General features: G+C 41.8%; 1 protein-coding gene across 1 annotated transcript in view; it reads right to left on the minus strand.

Annotated features, from left to right (window-relative positions):
* Window positions 1-24,513, minus strand: part of LOC137534197 (VPS10 domain-containing receptor SorCS3-like) — an 872,207-nt gene that overhangs the window by 49,584 nt on the left and 798,110 nt on the right. Inside the window, exon 20 of the mRNA XM_068255595.1 lies at window positions 17,858-17,991. Coding sequence (XP_068111696.1) covers window positions 17,858-17,991 — 134 coding nt within the window. The remainder of the gene's footprint in view (window positions 1-17,857; window positions 17,992-24,513) is intronic.

A 24,513-nucleotide genomic window follows, 5' to 3' on the forward strand; every position in this document is an offset into this window, starting at 1 on the left:
TCGACCTGGGTATCGTTGGCAATGAAGTCGCAGGCGGGACCGGGAGAGGAGCCAGGAGGACGCTGGGGGACCTCGCGGCCTACAGTGGGCTGGAGGAAGCCCCAGGTGAGTACTGATTTCATTTTTATCTACTGATCAGGGTCCCTTTAAGGCAAACCTGAAGCGAAAATAAATTGAGATAATTAATTGTATGAGTAGTACAGCTAAGAAATAGAACATTAGCAGCAAAGAAAAGAGTCATATTGTTTTCCAGTACAGGAAGAGTTAAAAAAAAAAAAACTAGCACTAATTCCCTCCACCTTTGCCTAACACGACCCCACTACCTATGGCTAACACTACAGTAATCCCCCCCACCCCACGTACGCCTAACACTAACCCCCCCCCCCAAACGCCTAATACTAACCCCCCCCACCTACGCCTAACCTTAACTCCTTCCCACCTATTACTAACATTTACCTTCGGTGCTATAATATTGAGTTCTAATATAGTTTGGCCATTAAATATCCCATGCTTAAATTACTCCCGCAGCGCTGCCATAGCTACAATCTGTACAGCGGCCTTTGGAGGCGCTCAAATTATCATTTGCGATTTGGGCCCAAATTTGCCCTTTAGAGTCTTGCTACTATGTATCTAGTGTACACAACTGCCACCAGCTTCACTGCAAACACTATATTCCTTTACCTATAGAATCATAAAAAGGCCATTTTAAAACTAGCCTTAAAGGCTGAAAAAGGTTAGTAAGGAATACGTTACCAATTGTCAATGTTTTAGTACCCAGTAAAATGTTCTAGATTTTTCTTGTAGCGATAAGGGTAACAAAGATTTTTGGTGTGTAGCATAAACATGCTTGCTTGGCCAGGGCAAGCGTTCATGTTGCTGTTTCAGCTGTTTGTTGTTCTCTTATGTCTTGGGATACAACATAATCTGTGAACCTATTTGGATAAAGCGTTGTTCTTCCCATACACATCGCTTGTGCATCATTTTCATGTCTTTTTGCTTGGAGTTTGCCATTTGTATGCCTTCATTATGAGACACAGAGTGATAAGTAGCTCGTTGTCACTCTGCTGCCACACAGAATGTTCTTGTTTGCTGTGAACTGGTAGTTTTCATAACACCCTACCTCATAAAACAGCTGCCTCAACAGAACATTTACCAGTTTCCAGCAAATGGACAGAATCGACCTAGATTTATCCCATAAAACAGCTGTGTCAGCTTTATACTGCCCAGACAATAGTAAATAGACAGGGTCCATCTAAAAATGGCGCAGGGAGAAAAATGGCGCACCGTTCTGCCGATAAATGTATCATAAAACGCTATTTACCGAAAATACATTAAAACGGTAAATAGCGTTTTATGCTACATTTATTTCAGCACGGTACGCCATTAAAGCAAGCAGGGGGCTGCGGGTCGCTAGTATAGGCAGCGGGGGTTGGGGGAGAGAGGCAGCGGGGGTTGGGGGAGAGATGCAGCGGACACTGGAGGGCATAGGCAGCGGACGAAGATGTGTGCAATATGCATACATTACCTTGTCCCGGGCCGCCGATCGCTCCTTCCCTCCGCTCCTTCACTTCCTAGTTTGTTTGCTGTAGTCCTGCAGCCGGCCAATCACCATGCGGAGAATGAAACCGCATGGTGATTGGCCGGCTGCAGGACTACAGTAAACGAATGGAGGAAGTGAAGGAGCGGAGGGAAGGAGCGATCGGCGGCCCGGGACAAGGTAATGTATGCATATTGCACACATCTTCGTCCGCTGCCTATGCCCTCCAGTGTCCGCTGCCTCTCTCTTCCCCCCGACCCCTCTGTCCTCAGAAATTTTTAAGCTTTATAACGCTATTTAGCGTTATAAGTGTAAGGCACACTGCCTGCGCCATTTTTTAACACTTATAACGCTAAATAGCGTTATATAATGCAAGTCTATGGGGCGCCCTTCTTATTCATCTGGCGCTGTGCGCCATTTTTAACTGTCCCGAAATAGACAACCTAGGGACAGATTCACAAATGTCTGCCCAAGCACAAAACTGGCTTCTTAGAACAGATCAGGAAATGGCTGCTTCTACACACAAGACCAGTGGCGTAACTACAATTCATGCAACTCATGAAATTTTACAATTCATTAAATTTTGATGAGGCTGTTCACACCTCTTCCCATGCCGCCCCCTTGGTGACCCACACAGCCTAGGGGCCCATCTCACAAGCGTCAAAAAACAACCATCATGATCTTCACACCCATAACAAGTATAGCCACAAAAGCACCTGGTCTGATGTATAGTCCCCTGTATCGGAGGACGGGAAGGTTAGTAGTTGGGCAGTGCTATAGCAACATGTACATATAAATGCTTTTGTTGTCTGATCATCGCAGGGTTGTGCTTTGTGATAACAAATTACATTATAACTATGTTATGACACATATGCATAGTGTGACTGTATCCTTATGCTACAGCCCAACTGCCATCCCACTGAAAGGAAATTGTCATTTACAACCCTGTATTTATTAAAACCCTAAGAACAGGGCTGCTTCTGGCTATCTTGGCACCCCAGGCAAGGCACGTTTTGACACCCTACTCTAATCCCGTGAACAGAAAGATCATAATTTACATCAATTAGTTTTGTGGGCCCCAATGAGAAATTATTAATTTATATAGAAATAATGTTTCCAGGGGTGTAACAATAGGGGCTGCAAAGGATGCGAGGTGTCAGCCCAGGGTTGTTTCTGGGGACAGGAGGGGTCGCAGTGCATGAGGGGAGGGCATTGGCCCCCCTACACCTTGGGCTCTCCCTTCAGCGCTCACCCCTCCAACATTGATGGCAGCAAGCAGGCAGAAACTGTGAATGCGGGCATACTTCCGCGTTCCACGAAACGGAAGTTCTCTGTAAGCGCCAGACGCTACTTCCTGCTTATCAGGAAGTAGCGTGAGGCACTGTTGCAGAGAAGATTGGACCTCCGTCGTGCGGAATGCAGAAGAGGTATGTCCGCATTCCCTTTTCCTGCCAATTAATGCAAGAGGGGTGAGCACTGCAGGGAGAGCCCGAGGTGAGGGAGGGGGAAGTGGGCCTCCTCCCCACCGCTGTGGGTGGTCAATGCTCCCCCCTCATGTGCTGTGCCCCTAAGCCTGGGCACCTAACTGGATACCTATACCTGGCTATACTGCAAAGTAACCACAAGATGTCACTGTCTGTAAAGTGGGGTGATGATCTCTATGGTGTTGTGAGTTTCTCTCTAAATTACCTGATGGTTGTATATGTTTTATATCTGCATGTTTTCTTCAGTAAAAAGTTCTAACTTATTGTACTGGGTTCCTATCTGCATGCACCTACCACTCTGCTCCAGCAGCCTGCCCTCCAAAAGACACTACAGGAGGAACACCACCCACCTCTTCAAGAAGCATAGAGCATAGTTATATTCAGCAAGTCATGGACTTTCATAAATTGAACTCAAAACGGCTGCCAACATATCTGGGCTATAGTTGTGTAGCAGAACCCATGGAAAAACATATAACCACGCTAACCAGGCAACAGATGTTGAAGGTGTCATTTGCCGATGTCACTTCCTGCTTGAGTCTTCCTAGCAAGTTAGAGTCCTACCAATGTATCATACCTGATCAAACCAATCACATGCTTCTCACAGCTTAAATCTGGCCTTACAGAACGGCTGTCTGAGAAAACACAGGCCCAACTTTTCCTATTACAAAATAATTTCCGCTACTCCAGCAGAACAGCCTGTATCAAAAAAACTCTTCTTCCACCTGCAAATTAAGACCATAATATCTCTTATTCCCCTTGTTCTCTGTCGTAATTATGAGCCGCTTTTCACAACATCAAAGAGAACTTTTACATAACGTTCCTATCCCTTTTATGCTTCATTCTTTGCAGAGTAATTACCTTTTCCCTTCAGGCAAGGCTCAGGCTTTTTTTTTTTCTGCCCCCAAACTCTGATTGAACTGTTTGCTGCAATTCCCAACAAAAGAGGCCTTTTCTTCCATTTACTTACACAATGCAAAGGTTTTCAAGGAGGAACATTTCCTGGTAATATAATGTTTGATGTATTAGCAGATTACAAAGGCAACCGAATACATATGTTACTTAAAATGCACAGAGGCTATAGGATTTTTTTGACACATAACATTAAATAACAATTATTGAAGGGAGAAAAAAAATGATAGCTTTGGTTGCTTTAGAAAAGAGCAATCAGAGCTGAATTGTTGATGGCACTGCAGGACTGGCTCCGGGGATGAAGCAAGGCATTCTGGGAAGGAATGCCAAGTTAGCGGTGGTTCAGCTACTTTACTCAACTTACTGATTAGACGAGTCAGCCCCTTCTTACCACTAAAGAGGGGGGGGGGGGGGGAAGGGGAAGGTTAATGGGAATAAATGGTAATGGGGGATAAGTGCGCCAATCTCAGAGCCATAGTCATTAAAGAAAACCTGTGACTTTACATTTTTTTCTAAAAATCTGATGCTTACCTCGGGAGGGGGAATCCTCTGGATCCTAATGAGGGTTCCCCTGATCTCCTTGGCAGAGGCATAGCTACGGGTGGGCAAGGGGGGGACACATATCCCTGAGTGCAGCACTGTAAGGGGGCGCAGAGCATGGCCACTGCGCCCCCAAGTGAGTGAGAGGCAGTTCGCTGGCCGCCCGAACTGGCCCCGCTTCTTTCCCTCCCACTACAGAGGAGTACAGAAGTGTTAATAGCAGCAGAACAAGCTAATTATAAGAGGGGTACATCTGGCTATCTAAACAAGGCGAAGGGAGGCACATCCTGCTATCTAAAGGGGAGCACCTTTGGCTATCTAAATGGGGGAAGGGGGGCATATCTGGCTATCGAAACAGTATTTGTACATTTGGCTCCACCCATGACCACACCCACATTTTGATGCCATGCCCATTTTGTCCAGAAGGTCCCGCAAAAACTGTCTTTGTCCCCGGGCACTGAAAAGCCTAGCTACGCTTCTGCTCCTTTACATTTGTCCAGGGGTCCCAGCGCTGGTTCAGGTTACCCGAAAATACCAAATCATTTGCGGTCAGTGCACTAGCGGATTTCTACTCTGGATCCGAAGGAAATAGCTGATTGGGCTTGGCTATTTCTGCCGGACCCCGAGGGACAGCTGCTACTGCGCCTATCGCCGACAAGCCCTTGTCGGTGGACTTTTTAGAAGTTCCGGCGCTGGATCACCACTGCTGAGGAGGACAGGGGAAGCCTTTTTAGGGTCCAGGCTTCCCCCTCCCATGATAAATATGTCCTAGGGTCAGTTTGTTTCCCTTCAGGTACTCTTTAAAGCACCCCTGAACTAAAGTTTCCTCCGATTTATTTCATTTCTTCCATATCTTCTAAATACCTGTTGAACATCGGCATCTTATGCAGTGTGAAATGTCTAATAACACACACTGCAGTGTTGTTGGTAGGATGCTAGTGGTTCTGCGGCACCTCTGGGTACCAATGGAGGGAGAATGTGTGTCAAGTATGGGCGTGGTCATGACAGTTAGAACCGACTATAATACAGCTGTCATACAAACAAAGTTATACAAATCTTATGCTAGGTACGCACCATACAGAAAATTGTATGTGTATACCTGGCATTAGATCTTATTTAACCTCTTAAGGACCACGGTAAGTAGTTAAAGGACACCTGGAGTGAGAAGGAAGCTGCCACAATTACTTCCTTCTAAACAATGCAAATTGCAACAAACACACACAATTGCTCACTCCCAGCTCTAGCGATTTCCTACCTTTATCTGGTCAGCAGGCGCCTGTCAGCCAATCAGGTGCACAGTTATACACCCGTAAGTATGCAGATCGCATCACATACAAAATGAGACAAGACTATACAAATAACATTTGTCGGACTCAAAGCACTTGAGCTGCAGCCACAAGGGTGCACTGAGTAGACAGTGGCAGTGTTAGGGAGTCTAGTCCAAGGACTCCTTACTGAATAGGGGCTGGCTTACTGAAAAGGATTCAAAAGCCAGGAAAAGAGATTCAAAATCCAGGACTCCCGTGTCAGAGGCAGAGCTCTTAATGATGACACTATCCAGCCACCTATCACTAGGCAGCATGTATCCCCAAACATATAGAGGCAGGTAAGTGATCAGTGGTGCCTAAATTAGAAAAAAAAAAACCACACATCCCAGATCCAAGCCGCGGCTCACTTGCATCCTATAGCAGCCACATCTTTAGCCTGTGCTTGAAATAGGAGCGAGAGGAAAAATGGGCGCCAGATGAAGCCGAAATGTCTAAATAATAAATAAATGGATGCCGGGTGAAGCCGATAAAAGTCAATAAATACCAAATATTTATGATGGTAAGGACGCTAGTAAAAAATGTTACCGATATTTTACTACAACTAAACCTCACCCTAATCTCACACAGAACTCTTCCCCCTCCCATGCCCAACCCTAAAACCCCCTTCCTGACACCTAACCCAATAAAAACCCCTTCCTGATATCTAACCTCAAAACCCCCCTTCCTAACTTCGCCATTTTCAAAACAAATTTCAAAACGATAATGTTCAAAAATGAAAAATCTATAAATACAAAAGCCAAAAAAATTAAAAAATTCATTATAGACATTCTCAACCCACAAAGAGACACTGCATTGCCTCTCGATCGTGATTGACCGATAGATAAAGATTGACGCATTGGGCACCCCTGCTTTAGACCATCCAGAGGTTTCCAACTACTAAGCATCTACCATAACTTTTTCCCAATTCAGGTGTATTTTTTCTACTGTATTAATAAAATGCTTTTCTTAAATATATAGCCGGATTTAACATAAGCCACTGTAGGCATGTGCCTACAGGCACCTGATGATGGAGGGGCAGCTCATTCCTCCCCCCTAGCGCCTCCCTCCTTCCCTACGCTGAGTCTTGTGAGGAGCATAAATTACAGGTTACTCTCCCAGCTCTGGGCATTCCACTGACGAGATCTCCCTTCAGTCAGGGCACCACTAGCTACTTAATACGGAAGGTACTTCTCTGGCTACCTAATGCCCACCTAATGCCTGTAGCTACTTATGACAGGAAAGAAAAGTAAGGGAGAAGGGACAGCTGAGACAGCACACCTGCGGTGCGGTTTGATAGGAGTTTGTAGGGTCATGGCGGGCGTAGTCAAGGGTGCCAGGACATCTGGGCATGTAGGCTCCTGTGATGTAAATCTGTATATATATATATATATATATACACATATACACATATATATATATACACATATATATATACACATATATATATATATATATATATATATACATACATACATACATACATACATACATACATACATACATACATACATACATACATACATACATACATACATATATATATATATATATATATATATATATATATATATATATATATATATATATATATATATATATATATATATATATACATATATATATATACTCCCAACACAAGATCTTGGGAGCCCTCTTTACACCAAACCGTTTACTGTTGCCATGGTTGTCAGTATAACGCACAGCATCAATCTGCACCTAGTTTTTAATTTTGTAGACATACGCAGATTAAAATGTCATTTTAATACCTTTTTTTTCCCCTTGCAAAACAGTTTACATAACACGCGCATTATACGCAAGTATGTATAGCTATATACATACACATGCACTATAGACACACATACACGCGCACACCAGTTTATTTGACAAATGTTTAGACATCTAAACTCCCCAATGAACAGTCTCACTTTGAAGAAGACGCATAGACTGGCTAGTGGAGCGGCGCATTAAACTCTCTTATTAAAAGCCCATTAGTCAAAATAGTTTACACCGCTTCCCAAGTCCCTGAAGTGGTGCGCATATGTATAATGTATATTTGATATTCCCAGATGGCTCTAGGTATGTTATTAGCAGCTTAAACAGCTGAAGCTTTTTCTTTTTTTTTTTCCTCACCACGGTATTAACTACAGCAAGTGCAGGAAAACTTAGTTTATGTAAAAGAAGCTATTAATATTCACAGATGTACGTGTAATATATGCAGGGACTAATCAGATCCAAATGTGATTTTAGGTAAATGTAACTCGCAGTAGAACTCACAGCAGACTGCAAACTACACGGCTCAGAGAGTAAAACAAAACAAAATGTGTTTCACGTGAATAAACCTCGAGGCTTTTTGAGATAAACTTTAGGGTCCCAAGAAAGCCCCCCCCCCCCCACCGTCACCTGTACCGACATTCGCCTGCCTACAAATGACTCTTAATTATAACATTTTCATGCATGCAAAGTTGTCTTCATATGCAAAATATTCTGCCACTGCTACAGGATGACATTGCTAATGTGAGTTAACATGAACACATGGACTTGTACTGCATATCTAATGGATTTGCCTGTGTTTGTAGTATGGGCACTATAAAGAGCAGCCACTGATGGTGCCCGCTTTCTTTTTCTTTCTGGTTCAACGTTTGGATTACTTCCTTCTACACTTACAAGATGATGCACACCGGCCATACAGGAGACACAGACGAGCTACAGGATGTGGTGAGATCTATCTTTTACTCACTTATATCGTAGCAGAGTGCCAAACTACCTCATTTTTCATCTTCATTTAAAGTGCAGTTATGCCACACAGGAAATGCAGGAAACATTACGCCACATTAGAAATGCAGGAAACATTACGCCACATAGGAAATGCAGGAAACATTATGCCACATAGGAAATGCAGGAAACATTACACCACATTGGAAATGCAGGAAACATTACGCCACATTAGAAATGCAGGAAACATTATGCCACATAGGAAATGCAGGAAACATTACGCCACATAGGAAATGCAGGAAACATTACGCCACATAGAAAATGCAGAAAGCATTATTCAACATGAGAAATGCAGGAAACATTACTCAACATGAGAAATGCAGGAAACATTATGCTACCCCAACAAACGCAGTAGTAAAATCCTCTCACCATATCAAGCGTAGCAGTAATATCCTCCATCACAAGTGCAACAGAAATATTCCCCAATAATGACAAGCACAGCAATGATATCCATATTTATTTGAATTAAATCTACATGCTATTTGGAATGATTAGCATCTTACTGACCAGTTATACATGGAAGTGGCCCGACAAAGGTTCAAAATGTATGATTTACCACTGTTCAGGTAAACCATGGTGCTATTTGGCTAAAGCTCCTGTTCACTTAGATGGACCAACAGCAGCCCCTTCATATGTACCAAAAAAGTCCAATCTATATCAATCTCTGTAACAAAAAGTCTATGCAGGACAGCACCTGCTGATTGCTACTTCCAGCACATCCCCATCAATGGTTAAAGAGAATCTGTATTGTTAAAATCGCTCAAAAGTAAACATACCAGTGCGTTAGGGGACATCTCCTATTACCCTCTGTCACAATTTCGCCGCTCCTCGCCGCATTAAAAGTGATTAAAAACAGTTTTAAAAAGTTTGTTTGTAACCAAACAAAATGGCCACCAAAACAGGAAGTAGGTTGATGTACAGTATGCCCACACATAGAAAATACATCCATACACAAGCAGGCTGTATACAGCATTCCTTTTGAATCTCAAGAGATCATTTGTGTGTTTCTTTCCCCCTGTTCTCATGCACTGAAGTTTCAGGCTGCTCTTTTCTTCCTGCAAACAGCTTTGCCCTTGTCTGTAATTCTTCAGTATGTGAAAGCCCAGCCAGCTAAGAGGACGATTTATCCAGCTTGTAAAAGATTAGAGAGAAGAGAGAAGCTGCCATAATCTAAATAATACACAGGCAGTGTGCAGAGAGGGGGGAGTTCATAGCAGAACCACAACACTGAAGAACTTGGCAGCCTTCCAGACACAGGCCGACAAGTCTGACAGGGGAAAGATACATTGATTTATTACAGAAACAGTGATAGTATAAAGTGCTGCAGTTAGCCAGAACACATTAGATTAGCTTTTGGAACTTGTAGGATGATAAAAAACAGGATGCAATTTTTGTTACGGAGTCTCTTTAAGCATTTTTTGTTTTTTATATTCAGAAATGATGCACACAAAAGCTGGACCACAGAGGACCACTTTGTTAGGTACAATCAATAATGCTGCATAAAATTGCCTGATAAAGGGATTTGCAGTGTGCCATGAAACATCGCTAACATTGTTCACCTGCAGAGGTGATGCTCACAAAGATGCAAACAGTTGGTTAACGGTTCCCCAATGCAAGCCGCTAGCATTTTGTGTCTTTGAATTACCTTCATATACCTTGGCAAGAAGCCCAACCAATGTATAATTCACTTTCGAAAAACAAAACAAAAAATACTCATTAAAACACTAGTTTTAGCAAAAACAAAATTGGAAAGGAGAATGGTACTTTCCGACTGCGAAACTGGGACTTATCTTTAGTGCAATTATATTTCAGAACTCTAACCCACAATGCTGCTTTTTAATGAAACAGGAGCTGTACTGAAAATAACAATGACTAAAACTGATTTTTTTTTTTACATTAATTTATAAATGATTAAAGAGACACTGAAGCGAAATAAAAATTGATATTATTTGTATGTGTAGTACAGCTAAGAAATACAACATTAGGACCAGAGACATAAGTCTAACATTGTTTCCAGTACAGGAAGAGTTAGGAAACTCCAGTTATCTATGCAAAAAAAGCCATTGAGCCCCACCACTTTCAAAGTCGCAGAGAGCTCTGTCTTCTAAAGCTTGTTATCTCAACTGTTAGTCTCTCGATTTTCTTTTTCTCTCCAGAGGACAGGTCAATAGTTCACTAGCCTGCTCTGTAAAATAATTTAGAATGCTGAGTAGTGTGTAAACTGCAAATATTAGAGAATGATGCAATGTTATTAAAAACACTATATAACTGAAAATATAAAAATGAGAACATTTTCTTTGCTACTAATCTTCTAGTAATTATCCGTACTACACATACAATTCATTATATATATATATATATATATATATATATATATATATATATTTTTTATTTTTTTTTTTTATTTTTTTTTTTTTTGCTTCAGTGCCTCTTTAAGTCAGTGTTTTGTAGAAAAATAATCTGCTGGCCTCAGGTGTAGTAGCATATATATAATGGGGAGTCCTATTAGGAAATGAGGTTCATCAAACCTCATGAGCTATGCACAAACATTCCCATTGACCCTTCACGGATACTTACACAACATATTTTTTATTGCATTACTGGCGGTGATACAGCATAGCAAATAGCACAACGTTTCGGGCCATCCGCCCTTTGTCAAGTGCTCAAACTGTAAAGGGTGCCATACACTAGGCGACCAACCAACCAATCGGCCATCCAATTCGATTATTATAACAGAATTGGATGAAAATTGGTGCTGCCAAGTGCATGCCCGACCGACAAAGCGACCAATTTCGGGACAGAAATTGGCCGCACGGTCAATCGCGCATGTTTTAAAATGTTGGGCCGAAGTTGGTTGGTTGTGTGCGCGGCGATATGGCAGCTGATTTGCGAACGATCAACGAGACGATGAAACCCCCGCCTCTGCAATGTATAAATGTATGTAGTGTAGTGCATTTATATACGTGTCCGGTGTCGGCCTCCACGCGGTGACCGTCCATCTCGCCGGGTTCCGCATACACGCCGGCGGCGCATAGCGTCTGACGTCAGACGCTAAGCGCCGCTAGTGTGTATGCGGCTTACCCGGTAAGATGGACGGTCACCGCGTGGAGGCCGACACCGGACACGTATATAAATGCACTACACTACATACATTTATATATTTTGGGGGACATGGCGGCTCAGCCAGTTCCCTGATGGTTTCATGCTGAAATCGGATGGGAATTGAATTGTAGTGTATGGGCAGATTCGATTAGAGACAAATTTATCTCTAATCAGATTCGATTAGAGATAAATTTGTCTCTTGGTCGAATCTGCCCATAATCGTTCTAATGTATGACCACCTTTAGTCAGTGTTTGCCCATTGTAAAATATCTCCTCACCCCGATTTACATTCTGACATTTATCACAGATAGTCCTGTCAGGTGCAGTTCTGTGGAATGGTCTTAACCGAGAGTTCTAAAGCCAGCGGAAAATATACCTGGTCTCCCAGAGTTCTCTAGGAGGAGAATTCTGCATAGCTAAGCATCACTGTCGCAGGCGGGATTGCATAACAATATACAGCAATATATAGTGTTTCTGATGCTGAAATCAACATAATTACTATATGGCCCCATTCACACCTAAAAACGAAAACGCAAGCCTTTTGCATTTTTTGTGCGTTTTATTCCCCTCCCGGCATTCCACTGCGCGCTACGTTTTTGTAAAAAACGCTTTTCTAAGCGGTTTTTTAATTCACTCCCAGACGCAAGTCAGTAAGTGAACTCTTTGACCCGGAAAAGAATAAATACAATGTATTTATTCTTAAAAACATGAATGCAATTGCTGCACAAAGTGATTTTGTGAGTGTCTTGTGTTTTTTCTATACCTTCCATTGTAGCAAAAACGCCTTAAAAATGGTAAAGGCAGCGCTTTGCTGAGCGGATCAGAAACTAACCGCTCAGCTGTGAACTCTCTCATTGGGAATCATTGCACAAGCGTTTTGTGGACGATTTCAAAAATCACCTGCACTTGAGAAAAGGCGGAAAACGCCCCTAGTGTGAACGGGCCCTCAAAGTCACTAAGACCACAATTATAAAATTGTAAGAAGTAGAAGTACATTTCTCCCAGAGTAAATTGCACTATAAATTACGTTTCTCCTATGTTGCTGTCACTTACAGTAAGCAGAAAACATCTGACTGATCTGACTGGTATGGACTAGTTCATCTCCTCACGGGGAATTCTCAGTATTTCCTTTATTCCTTACAAAAGCAGTCCCTGGAAAGGATCTATACAGAGATGCCAGCCTGCCTACTCGCTTGCACACTATTTTGGCAGTTAGACTGAGCAACTGCTGTTCAGGAAGTGCTTCTGAACATAAAGCACCACTGATGAGGAGATGGAATAGTCCAAAACTTGCCAGATCTAGGAACAGCAACATAGGAAAAAAAAATTATAGTGCATTTTACTCTGGAATAAATGTATATTTTATAAATATGCATTCACTTGCATTTTAAATGTTATCATTCTTCATGATAGTGGTCCTTAACTGCTTCCAGGCCACGTAGAAATCTATGTCCTGCAGGTGGCTGCGTGTCCCGTGACAGGAGGTAATTACACCTCCCCCGCCACACGCTCCCACCGATCTCACCGCTCTATACCCACCGCAGTTCACTCGCCCTGCCATCTACAAGACGGCAGAGCTCTGTGAGCAGGACAGGAGCCGCTTTGATTGGCTCCTGACCACATGATCACTGTGAGCCAATCACATTGGCTTATGTTAATGAAGAGCATCAGGAGCCAATGAAAGCGGCTCCTGACTGGCTCACAGACCTCTGCCATTACAGCTACGGCACAGAGAGAAGCCTGCGGCGATTGAAGAGCGCCGTGACCAGCGACGTGTGAATTGAAGAAATAAATGTGTATGTACAGTACAAACATAAATACCCAGGCTGCTTTACTTTGTATTTTTGCTGCATGAAAGAATTTTTAGGTATGGAAGTGACAGCTTCTGTCTTGTCGGTACCTTGTTTGGAGAATAGTAAATGTCACTTGTAAGCAAATTAGAGCCATAAAAGTTTTCCTGGCAGAATACAACTTCTGAGAGCAGAAGGAGATAAAAAAAATCAATAGTTCATTTATTTTAACCCTGGGTTACCTAATAGGCTGCCACTGAGCAGATGCAACAAAACATAAATCTACTTTGTAAATGTTTAAACATAAGATAAAACCCTGGGATATCTAAAAAAAACAAAACCCTGGGATATCTAAAAAAAAAAAAAAAAAGGTCATGTTTTAGGAGTAGGAGGACAAATACAATTGTTTATCTCATTCGTTTATTTTCACCTCGAGATCACTTTAAATATCTTCACTTACAAAGTTGTTATTTTTATACCATTACACACCCTGTATGTCAGAGCTCTGGATAGCTGCTAAACCGGCGTTTCAGGGTAACTGCTCTCTAATGAAGTCTCTCAGTCGTTTTCCGAGTCAATTAGGGCAAGTTCAGCCTCTGTGTCAGTCCTGAATCTTCCGCTGAGACATCTATGACTTTATAGAGTGCATTAAGTCATTACAGCGAGAGAGTCATGGCCACTGCCAGACTGTGGACGAGGTGATGGAAAGCTTCTCTCCACCATAAACCCACATGGATTTCCACCCCTGATTGGAATGAAAGATCGCCCCTTTAATCAAGTCAAGGGTAAAACGCAAATCTTTGAATAATTTACGATGAAACAAATGAGGCGGCTGATAGGATTTACAGGCTAGTTAACACATGTTGTAGATCATGTGACAGGATAGGGAAATTATGGCGTCCCTAGTTCATCAATCCCCCACCGCCTGTCTTGCAGCTCCGGATTCCCTTCTCCCGGAGTTCGGACCCCCGAGGTGAAAATAAACTAATGAAATAATTGTATCTATCCCCCTTCTCCTAAAAATGATTTTTTAAAGATATTTCACAGTAATATTTTATATTTAAATCTACTTTTTTACGTTTTACTGGGTTTTTTTTTGTTTTGCTCAATGACACATTCATGGAAGTATGCCAGAGCTAAAATCTATGAACAATTGACCCTTTTTATCTCTTCCCTGCTCTCAGAAGCCATTTACGGTCAGGAAAGTGTTTTATAGTTGGAATTGCTTATTAGCAAGGGTCACACTGTAGTCTGACCCAGTCCTGACTCAAACTTTAGGTATGTAAGTGGCAGTTCCTGTCTAACTCTTTCAGGCAAAGAAAGAAAAAAGGAACACAGCATGTATATCTCCTCATGTCACATGTCACCTCGGATATCCTTTAAAGGGAACCTAAACTGAGAAGGATAAGGATTTTTCCTTTTAAAATAATACCAGTTGCCTGACTCTCCTGCTGATCCTGTCTCTCTAATACTTTTAGCCACAGCCCCTGAACAAGCATGCAGATCAGGTGCTCTGACTGAAGTCAGACTGGACATGCTTGTTTCAGGTGTGTGATTCAGCCACTGCTGCAGCCAAAGAGATCAGCAGGTCTGTCAGGCTGCTGGTATTGTTTAAAAGGAAACATACATAGCCCTCTCAGTTAAGGTTCTCTAAGAAAAGCAAATACTAGGAAATGTGCTCAGCTGTTACTAATACTGTAGGTGTCTTGCTTTGCCTCCTGGTCAGTACTGCAAGCTGTTAGGGCCCTGGGCCTTGTCCAATGAAAATAGAATTTGAAATTGGGCTGGGATTCATTTGGGATTTTTTATTTTACTCCATATAGTTTGGCACAATTTTCATGCGAATGGTAATTTCTGCGGGGCAATGCGGTTTGGCTTTTACCAAGAATTTGTTAAAAACTATTCCCACCCATTCGCTAATTTAGTGTGCTGGAGCTGAAAATACAATAATTACGAGAAGAAGCCTTTATTCACTATGCATTTTTCTTATGACTCATAGGCTGCTCCGTGTGTACACAGTGGAGTAGCCGGTATCCCCTTTCCCACGAGAAATGTTTACCTTTTCTCAAATGGATCAACAGGGGGGTCTGTGTAGCTATATTGTGGTGAAACCCCTCCCACAGTGTGATGTCATGACCATGGTCCTGACAGTTTGCTGTCTGCGACCTTCGTTGCATTATTTGCAAGCAAGCATTATCTCCCTCTGTGCATAGAACTCTCAGATACAAACATTTCGGACAGATCACCTGGCAAAACTAAAAAACACTGACTAAATAATCTATAAATGAATATCGTAAAAAATAAGCAATTTTGTTAATTGTTATTTTTACTACAATGTCCCTGAGTCGGTCCACAATCACCGAGCACAAACCCTCCAAAGATAACAGACCAGGAATTGTCTGTAATTCAAACAAGGCCACGGTCCTCTTTATGCATATATCAATTAATAAAGACTGCACCACAGTTCCAATTTTTAGCATAAACCTAATTGCACCAGAGTCAGAGATCGCTACAGAAAGTCCAGTTCAGGAATACTTCATACACAAAAAATACTGCTGCGCTCCTCAGACTTGTGCCATCAACTGTTGGGTATAATGATTTTATCCTTAACCTGCAATGAAAGCTTCACATAGGGTGATACCATTCTATCACATTAAACATGTCTCTTCAATTCACACTCAAGTTCCACCAGGTGAAAATTTCCCTCCGTGTTCAGTGCTCTCACTCAGTGCTCATTCCGTGCCAATCCCCAGCAAATGTATGCCAAAACGCTCACCAGATGTAGCCCACCTCAGATTGCAGGTGGAGAAATCACTTTGGCTCACTACCAGTCAAATGCCACAACACCAAATCGCCATAAGTCTTCATTTATTCCAATAAAAGCAGAAGTTACAGCAGCTGTACATAGAGTCATGCTTTGCTTTGTATCCAGTACTCTTTATGCATGCCTACAGTCGTACTGCACAAGTACAGCCACGTCTGCGCAGTAAACCAGAGCCGCTTATGCAGGAGCTGCTTTGCAAGTTCTCGAGTGACTGCAGCACGACCACATGAGTGCCCGCATAGAAGCATGGCAGTGATCAGCAAGAGTGCCCCAGTGAGTGGTGGAGGATAGCGAGGGAAGCCTCAGTGGGATCCAGAGGCTTCCCTCTCCTTAAGTATTTGTTTCTGAACCCGAGCTTTGGCTCAGGTTCTCTTTGAGTATTCATTTAAAGGAACACCACCATTTAACATGTTTTTTTAACCTGGTATTGAGAGAGTTCCTGAAGTGCTGGTAAATAATGATGTATACATTTCTCAAGCTTATCTCTTTTGTTTACTGTATCAAATTCCTTTCACTCTCAAAATGGTCTGAAACTCTTGACATAACATTCAATAAAAATGTGTTTTCCTACTTTTTATTACTCATACAGTTATCATATTTGTTTTTGTGCACAAGTAATATTGTCTGTCTACAAATTACAAGTTTCCAAAGTGTAGTTTATCTTGCCCTCAAAGTTGCCATTGTATATTATTCCAGCTGCTTTTTATTATATATTGAAATCTTCTAGTGAGCTGTTCTGAACTGTGTGTATGCTTGAAGCGCAGAGAGCTGCTCATAGAGTGTTTTCAGTTGTTTACACTGTGTTTTCTTACATTCTGTTGTTACATTGTGTGTAAAGATAATGTTATCTCCATTCTGGATGTTGATCTCAAGCTGAATAGCCTGGCAGGGCAAGGTGCTGTGTTTAACTGTTTCAATGCTGTTCTGCTACAATTTTTTTTCTGGGATAGTAGCTTTAAAGCTGTAAGAAAGCTTTTAGAGCAAAGTAGAAATGATGACCTTCAGACCACTTTAACTGACGCCAAATCTGACTGCATAGTGAACCATGAGGGGAGGGGGAATTACCTCACACTACATCTGTTAACCCTGTGTATGAGAAAGCTCTCACTAGCTGCAGCTGCCTGTGTCCCGTGTCTCTGACTGAGCTGTCTGCAGAGAGCAGAGGAAAGGTAACTTGTTATAAACATTTGTAATTGTATGTGAAACCTGACACCACAGCTTTTCATACTTTTTTTTTGCTTTCAGAGAAACTGTAGTCTGATATGCAAAAAAACACTGGCTGTGCATTGAAGCAAACACCTCTTTTGCGAAGGATTTGTTCCAATAGAGCTAAATCCTACGCACAATGAATTAAAACTTTTGCCTCTGATATTTAACACGAAAAGTAGGAAAATGTTTACAAAGTTACTTAGACATTATTTTTACATTGTCATTTTAGAACACTTGGGTATTGTTAGTGTTCTTTTAAGTTTTAAGAATGTATTAACTGAACTGAAAAGTCATCTTGTGGCAAACCAGTGCCAGGTCATACGTGTCAAGAAGAAGCACTTTGTAGAAAATGAAAGCAATAAAATACTGTAGATGCAACATACCTTGGTATTGTTCCCAACCCACCAAAAGTAAGTGAGTGTTCCCGGGTGTGCTGGCCAAACCACCGCACTGATGTTGACTTCTTTATTTCGGATGGCAACAAACGGCACTCTTAGATGAACATGTTCCACAGGACCTGAGGGAAAGCATCAGAAGGTGTTAGTAACAGAATTATTTGAACTTCGCTACTTACATGAATTGATAGTGTAAAAGATGAGCAGAAATTTGGCGTTTTCTTAATTACAACACAAAATTTGCAATTACAACACAAGAGTTTGCTTTCTTAAAGAGACTCTGTAACTTCAAAAAGATCCCCTGGGGGGTACTCACCTCGGGTGGGGGAAGCCTCCGGATCCTAATGAGGCTTCCCACGCCGTCCTCCGTCCCACGGGGGTCTCGCTGCAGCCCTCTGAACAGCCGGCGACAGACCCGACTGTCAGTTCAATATTTACCTTTGCTGGCTCCAGCGGGGGCGCTCTGGCCGCTTTCGGCTCGGAAATAGACGGAAATACCCGATCTCCGTCGGGTCCGCTCTACTGCGCAGGCACCGGAGACTTGCGCCTGCGCAGTACAGCGGACCCGACGGCGATCGGGTATTTCCGCCTACTTCAGAGCCGACAGCCGTCAGAGCGCCTGCGCAGGAGCCAGGAAGGTAAATATTACGTCACGGCTGTACGGAGGGCAGCAGCGAGACCCCCGAGGGACGGAGGACGGCGTGGGAAGCCTCATTAGGATCCTGAGGCTTCCCCCACCCGAGGTGAGTACCCCCCAGGGGACGTTTTGCCGTTACAGTTCCTCTTTAAAACAGAAAGTATTTGTGATAATTCAGGTTGGAGTGAGCTCCGAGATGTCTCCCAGTGCCTTCACAGCTGAATATATGCAAATTAACCATTGTACCCTGAGAAGCTAAACACACCTCCAGATCCGCTGGAATGCAATGATGTGGCAGCTTATAATTAGTACAGAGCCATAATAATCCAACATGCATACAGACTGTATAGTTGTTAATTTGCATATATTCAGCAGTGATGCACTGGGAGAAATCTCAGAGCGCACTCCAACCTATCGCAAATACTTTCTGTTTTAAGAAGGCAAACTTTTGGTTTCCATGCATTTTAGTAAGGGGACTTTTTGGTCCATTGTAGCCCCTTACACACTCCAATGAGTTCTGGTTCACCATGAGCTTGTTGGTTAGTCCATTACAACATGGAATTGTAATTCATAATTATCAGACAATTCATAATTTGTAATTTTTTATCATTTTGCATTAAATCATAATTTTGTGTTTTACACAAAAATTCATTCGGAAATTAATTGTAATTACAAAATTTTAGAAATTACGAAAATGTCATCACGAAAATGATTGTAATTGTTATTTCACATAATTTTTCATGATGACAAGGTTTCCATTTTGATTGTTATTGCAAAAATTATGTAACATTTCAGGATATCGTAATTAGCACATCACGCTGATCACTACATTTACGTTAATTAAAGCGGACCCAAACCAAACATTTTTTTAATTCAAAATATTTAGTTGCACCACTCTGACACATACAAATATAAACAAATACTCCTTCAAGCCTATGAGCATTTCAGTGCATGCTTTTCACCCTCCTCTTTGCATAACTAGGGTTATACTGGGGGCAGCCATTAGCAATTCCTTCTTTGCTGGACACCATCTACTCCACCAGTTTGCCAGATTATTTGCCGGCAATATGAAAGGAAGGGAGGGGTTTCTCCAATAAATGTAAAATATTTATTTGATATTTGTCATCATGCAGATGAAAAAAGGCTGCTATTATAATTTAGAAAATAGATTTTATTTCTGAAATCTTGTATTTTTAGTTTGGGTCCACTTTAAGCTTCTGTCGTCAACCTACCCTTTCCAGGCATGCATTAAATTATGTATATTTACACAAATATTGTACTGTAACTATACCTAACCCTACTCTCACACAGAACCCTCCCTGTACCTATTCCTAACCCCTAGACCCCCCTGGTGGTGCCTAACCCTAACCCCCCCCCCCTGGTGGTGCCTATTCCCTAATTACCCCCCTGGTGGTGCCTAACCCTAACCACCCCCATGGTGGTGCCTAATCCTAAGACCTCACTAGTGGTGCCTAACCTTATATCTCCCCTGGTGGTGCCTAACCCTAAGACCCCCACCCCTGGTGGTGCCTAATCCTAAAACCTCCCTGGTGGTGCCTAACCCTAACCATCACCACTGCACAAACACCCTTACACACATATAAACAATAATATCTTTAATCCTTAACCACTTTAGCACCAGCGGTGCGTATATCTACGCTCCTTTTTACACCCTTTGCCCACCAGGAGCGTAGATATACGCCGCTACCGCCACTGTCCACGCTCCCGCTCACTCGTGCGCACGCTCCTGCGCTTGTGCATGCCAACGGCCACTCGCCTGGAGATCAATGAACGGGAAAAACTGTTCCCGTTCGTTGATCTCAGCCCCCCAGCAATGATCGGCTGCTTCTATGAGAAGCAGCGCGATCATTGTGAGGGAAAAAAAAAAAAAAAAAAAAAGATTCCCAGCCTCATTGAACGTCCTGTAAGCGCACTTCCGACACTTACAGGTCGCATTAACTAAAAATTACTGTGGCCATCTTGTGGCCAAATAGTAAAACTACATCCAAAACATTTTTCATATACAAATACCGTATTTTTCGGACTATAAGACGCTCCGGACTATAAGACGCACCTAGCTTTAGAGGGCAAAAACCAGGGGGAAAAAAAAATACTAAAGCTGGTGCGTCCATGGTCCAGGAGCGTCTGGTAGATGTTCTGACTCAATGTATTTTCCTTAAGTCCCCTGCAATGCCCCTGGTGTCCTCCTGCACTGCCCATATGTAATGTAAATAGCGGTGGCAGCTGTGTATCTTCCCTTTGTTTGATGTAATTATCCACAGTAGCCCATGCATCTGCCCCCATGTAATATAATTAATGCATCTGCCCCCATGTAATATAATTAATGCATCTGCCCCCCCATATAATATAATTATTGCAACTGCTCCCTCCCCTGTAATATAATTAGTGTTGGATCTCCTGTGTAATGTAATTAGCATTCAATACCCTGGCCGCCTGTGTAAAGTGATTAGCATTCAATCACCCCGCCTCCCACCCGTGTAATGCAATTAGCATTCAATCACTCCCGCCCGTGCAAGGCAATTAACATACAATCACCCAGCCTCCAGCCCGTGTAATGCAATTAGCATTCAATCAGCCCCGCCTCCCGCCCGTGTAAGGCAATTAGCAGCGGGCATCACTCACCTGAAACTTGAAGCCCGCGGTGAAAAGCTGTTCGTCTCGCTCGTTCTTTCCTCCAAGTGCCGGCACTTCCTGGTCGCGTCATTACATACGCGACCAGGAAGTGCCGGCACTTGGAGGAAAGAACGAGCGAGACGAACAGCTTTTCACCGCGGGCTTCAAGTTTCAGGTGAGTGATGCCCGCTGCTCATTGCCTTACACGGGCGGGAGGCGGGGGTGGTTAAATGCTAATTGCATTACACGGGCTGGAGGCGGGGTGATTAAAAGCTAATTGTAAATACCCGGGCGGGAGGCGGGGTGATTAAAAGCTAATTGCAATACATGGGCGGCCAGGGTATTGAATGCTAATTACATTACACGGGGGATACAACACTAATTAAATAACACGGGGGCAGATGCATAGCCTACTGTGGCTAATTAGGTCAGACAAAGGGCAGATACGGCTGCCGCCGATATTCAAGCTACGTATGGGCAGTGCAGGACACCGGGGCATTGCAGGGAGTCCCTGACATCGCGGCGAGGCGGCGGTTCATATCGGCGGGCGTTTGTAAGTCAGGGACTCCCTGTATTCGGACTATAAGACGCAGGGGCTTTTTCCCCCCACTTTTGGGGGGGGGGAAAGTGCGTCTTATAGTCCGAAAAAAACGGTACATACTTTTACACTATAAATTAACTAATTACCTCCCCCACTCCCCAATTTATTTATTTTTTGTAATAAAAAGAAAAAAAATTACAATTAAAAAAAAACCATAAATAGTTACCTTAGGGACTGAACTCTTTAAATATTTATGTCGATGGGTACAGCACTGTTACTTTATAAACTATGGGCTTGAAAATTAGGGATGGACGCAAAACTGAAAAAAATGCACCTTTATTTCCAAATAAAATATTGACGCCAAACATTGTGATAGGGACATAATTTAAATGGTGTAATAACCGGGACAAATGGGCAAATAAATTTCATGGATTTTAATTACAGTAGCATGCATTATTTACAAACTATAATGGCCGAAAACTGAAAAATATTTTTTTCCCACATTTTTTCCTATTTTCCCATTAAAACACATTTAGAATAAAATAATTCTTGGCATAATGTCCCACCTAAAGAAAGATTAATTGGTGGTAAAAAAAACAAGATATAGTTCATTTCGTTGTGATAAGTAATAATAAAGTTATAGACGAATGAATGGATGGAGCGCTGAAAGGTGAAAATTGCTCTGGTGCTCAAGGGGTAAAACCCCTCAGTGGTGAAGTGGTTAAAATACTTCACTATAAATAACATGAATAGAATAATTTATATATTTGTAATAGAATAAATAGCCTTAAAATCACGTACACATTAATAATATTATAAATAGAAAAAGGTGTATGTATATATTAGAATAGATAGCCTTACAATCACGTACACATTAAAAATCTTAAAATAACGGTAATATTAAAAGCGATATATAAGTAAGTTAACAAATCTGAATACTATGATCGACGCAGTATAAGTGTAAAAATCAAAGTTAATACCAAAAACGATGCATTTCTAATAGAATAAGGTTGAAAACGATATTTAAGCATTATACGTATGAAAACGAATTTTAAATGATAAAATAAGTGTAAATGAAATTTTACTTAAAACGGAAAAATAAGTAAAAGCTCCTATAAGCGAAATTTAAAAACAAAAAAATAAGTAAACAACAAAGTCAAAACGAACTTGTAAACGATATTTGTAATAAACCTTATTCTGTAAATGAAAACTTTTGTTAACTCGATCCCTGCAACCACTATTTCTCAAGCGCTCAAATTTCCTGTTGGGCGCCCAATACCCAATATTCTGCATTGCAGTCTATGGCGGCGCCCTTTTTGTCCATTAGCCATATGCGCCCTTTTTTACTGCTTCCTACCCACAGTGTGGCTGAAATTTGCAGTTTTTGGACAAATCATCAGCTTGCAAGTAAAATTCTCCCAATTGGCAAAAAGCGGATAACAGTTATGTAATGAAATTATGTATACACCTTAGGGAGACATTCATTTTTTAACACTTTTTTTTTTTTTTTTTTTTTTACAAAAATTAAGTACTATTTACATTTTATCGAGTGTTTAATATTTAATTGAACATAAATGCAAATTATTCTTGAGGAAAACGAATTATCTCTCTACATTTATCAACTACATAAAAAACCTAACAATAGGATTACCGTATTTTTCTGACTATAAGACGCTCCTGACCATAAGATACACCTAGGTTTAGAAGACAAAAACCAAGGGAAAAAATAATATATAGTAAACCTGGTGCATCCATGGTGAAGGGGCATCTTGTTGATTATGCCCCCCCCCCCCCCCCCCCTTTGTACCTCATGACCTGTTTGTACCTCTTGTGTCTCCCTGTGTCCTCCTCTGTCTCCCTTGTGTCCTCCTAAGTCCGCCACTGTCCTCCTTGTGTCCTCCTCTATGCCCAATATGCTAAATGTGGTTAAAAGTGACTATATTTTAAAGGCACTTGTATTGACCTGAAGAAGCGGGCTGCGAACTGTGAAACGCGTTGCCCTTTTAATCGTGCTGAATAAATTATTTCATCTTTTTACTTTAACCCTGTGGTTTGGGTTCTTTCATCTTGGGTGGTAAAGACACCCTACCTCCACCATCATTTTGCTTCATTACATTACCTATTTTTGGGCGCCTCCATCCCCAGTACTATGAATCAATATACCTTTTTCATTAACTATTGTTTTACTTCTGAGAAGCTAACCTGTTACACTTCTCATTTACATAACAATCATCAAGAGTGCCTCCACCACTATGAACTAACAACTATTTTAACATAGTCTACACCCCACAAGGACTTTTTAGTCCTCACAACTATAAAGTAGAGCAACCAACCAGCATCTGCACCAACAGACCTGGGACACAGAGTGGGGATGGTTACATTCCTGAAGGCACAAATGGTGGTTGTGGGTTTTGCAACCCACCCTTGTGAATTTATTACTTAGACGTTTTCTTCATATGCCTCATTGTCCAATGATACCACACCATTGGGCTACTGGTCTCTCTCATTCCACAGATACTTGGAGGTTAAGGGTAACCATCTTACAAACAAAAAATCTTTCTATCATCCACCCTTATTTCTCTAGATGATGTTTTATGAAGTAGAGTTTTGGATTTTATGATATGTGCTTGATTGTCATACCATTTTGTCCAAAAGGGTTTAATTTGTATTTTACTTTTTTAAGTGATTCGCCTTGAAAGTCCCTATAAGGATTTATTTTTCAGATACAGCTAGACTGGCACAGGCTTCACTCAAATACAGTTTCTGCAGTGGGTCTTTGGCTTGTCTGAGCATTTTTTTTTCTACCCTAAACTTCAATTCCTGGTGATCTAT

This window comes from Hyperolius riggenbachi, chromosome 10 (assembly GCF_040937935.1).
Source record: "Hyperolius riggenbachi isolate aHypRig1 chromosome 10, aHypRig1.pri, whole genome shotgun sequence".
NCBI classification, from domain to species: Eukaryota; Metazoa; Chordata; class Amphibia; order Anura; family Hyperoliidae; genus Hyperolius; species Hyperolius riggenbachi.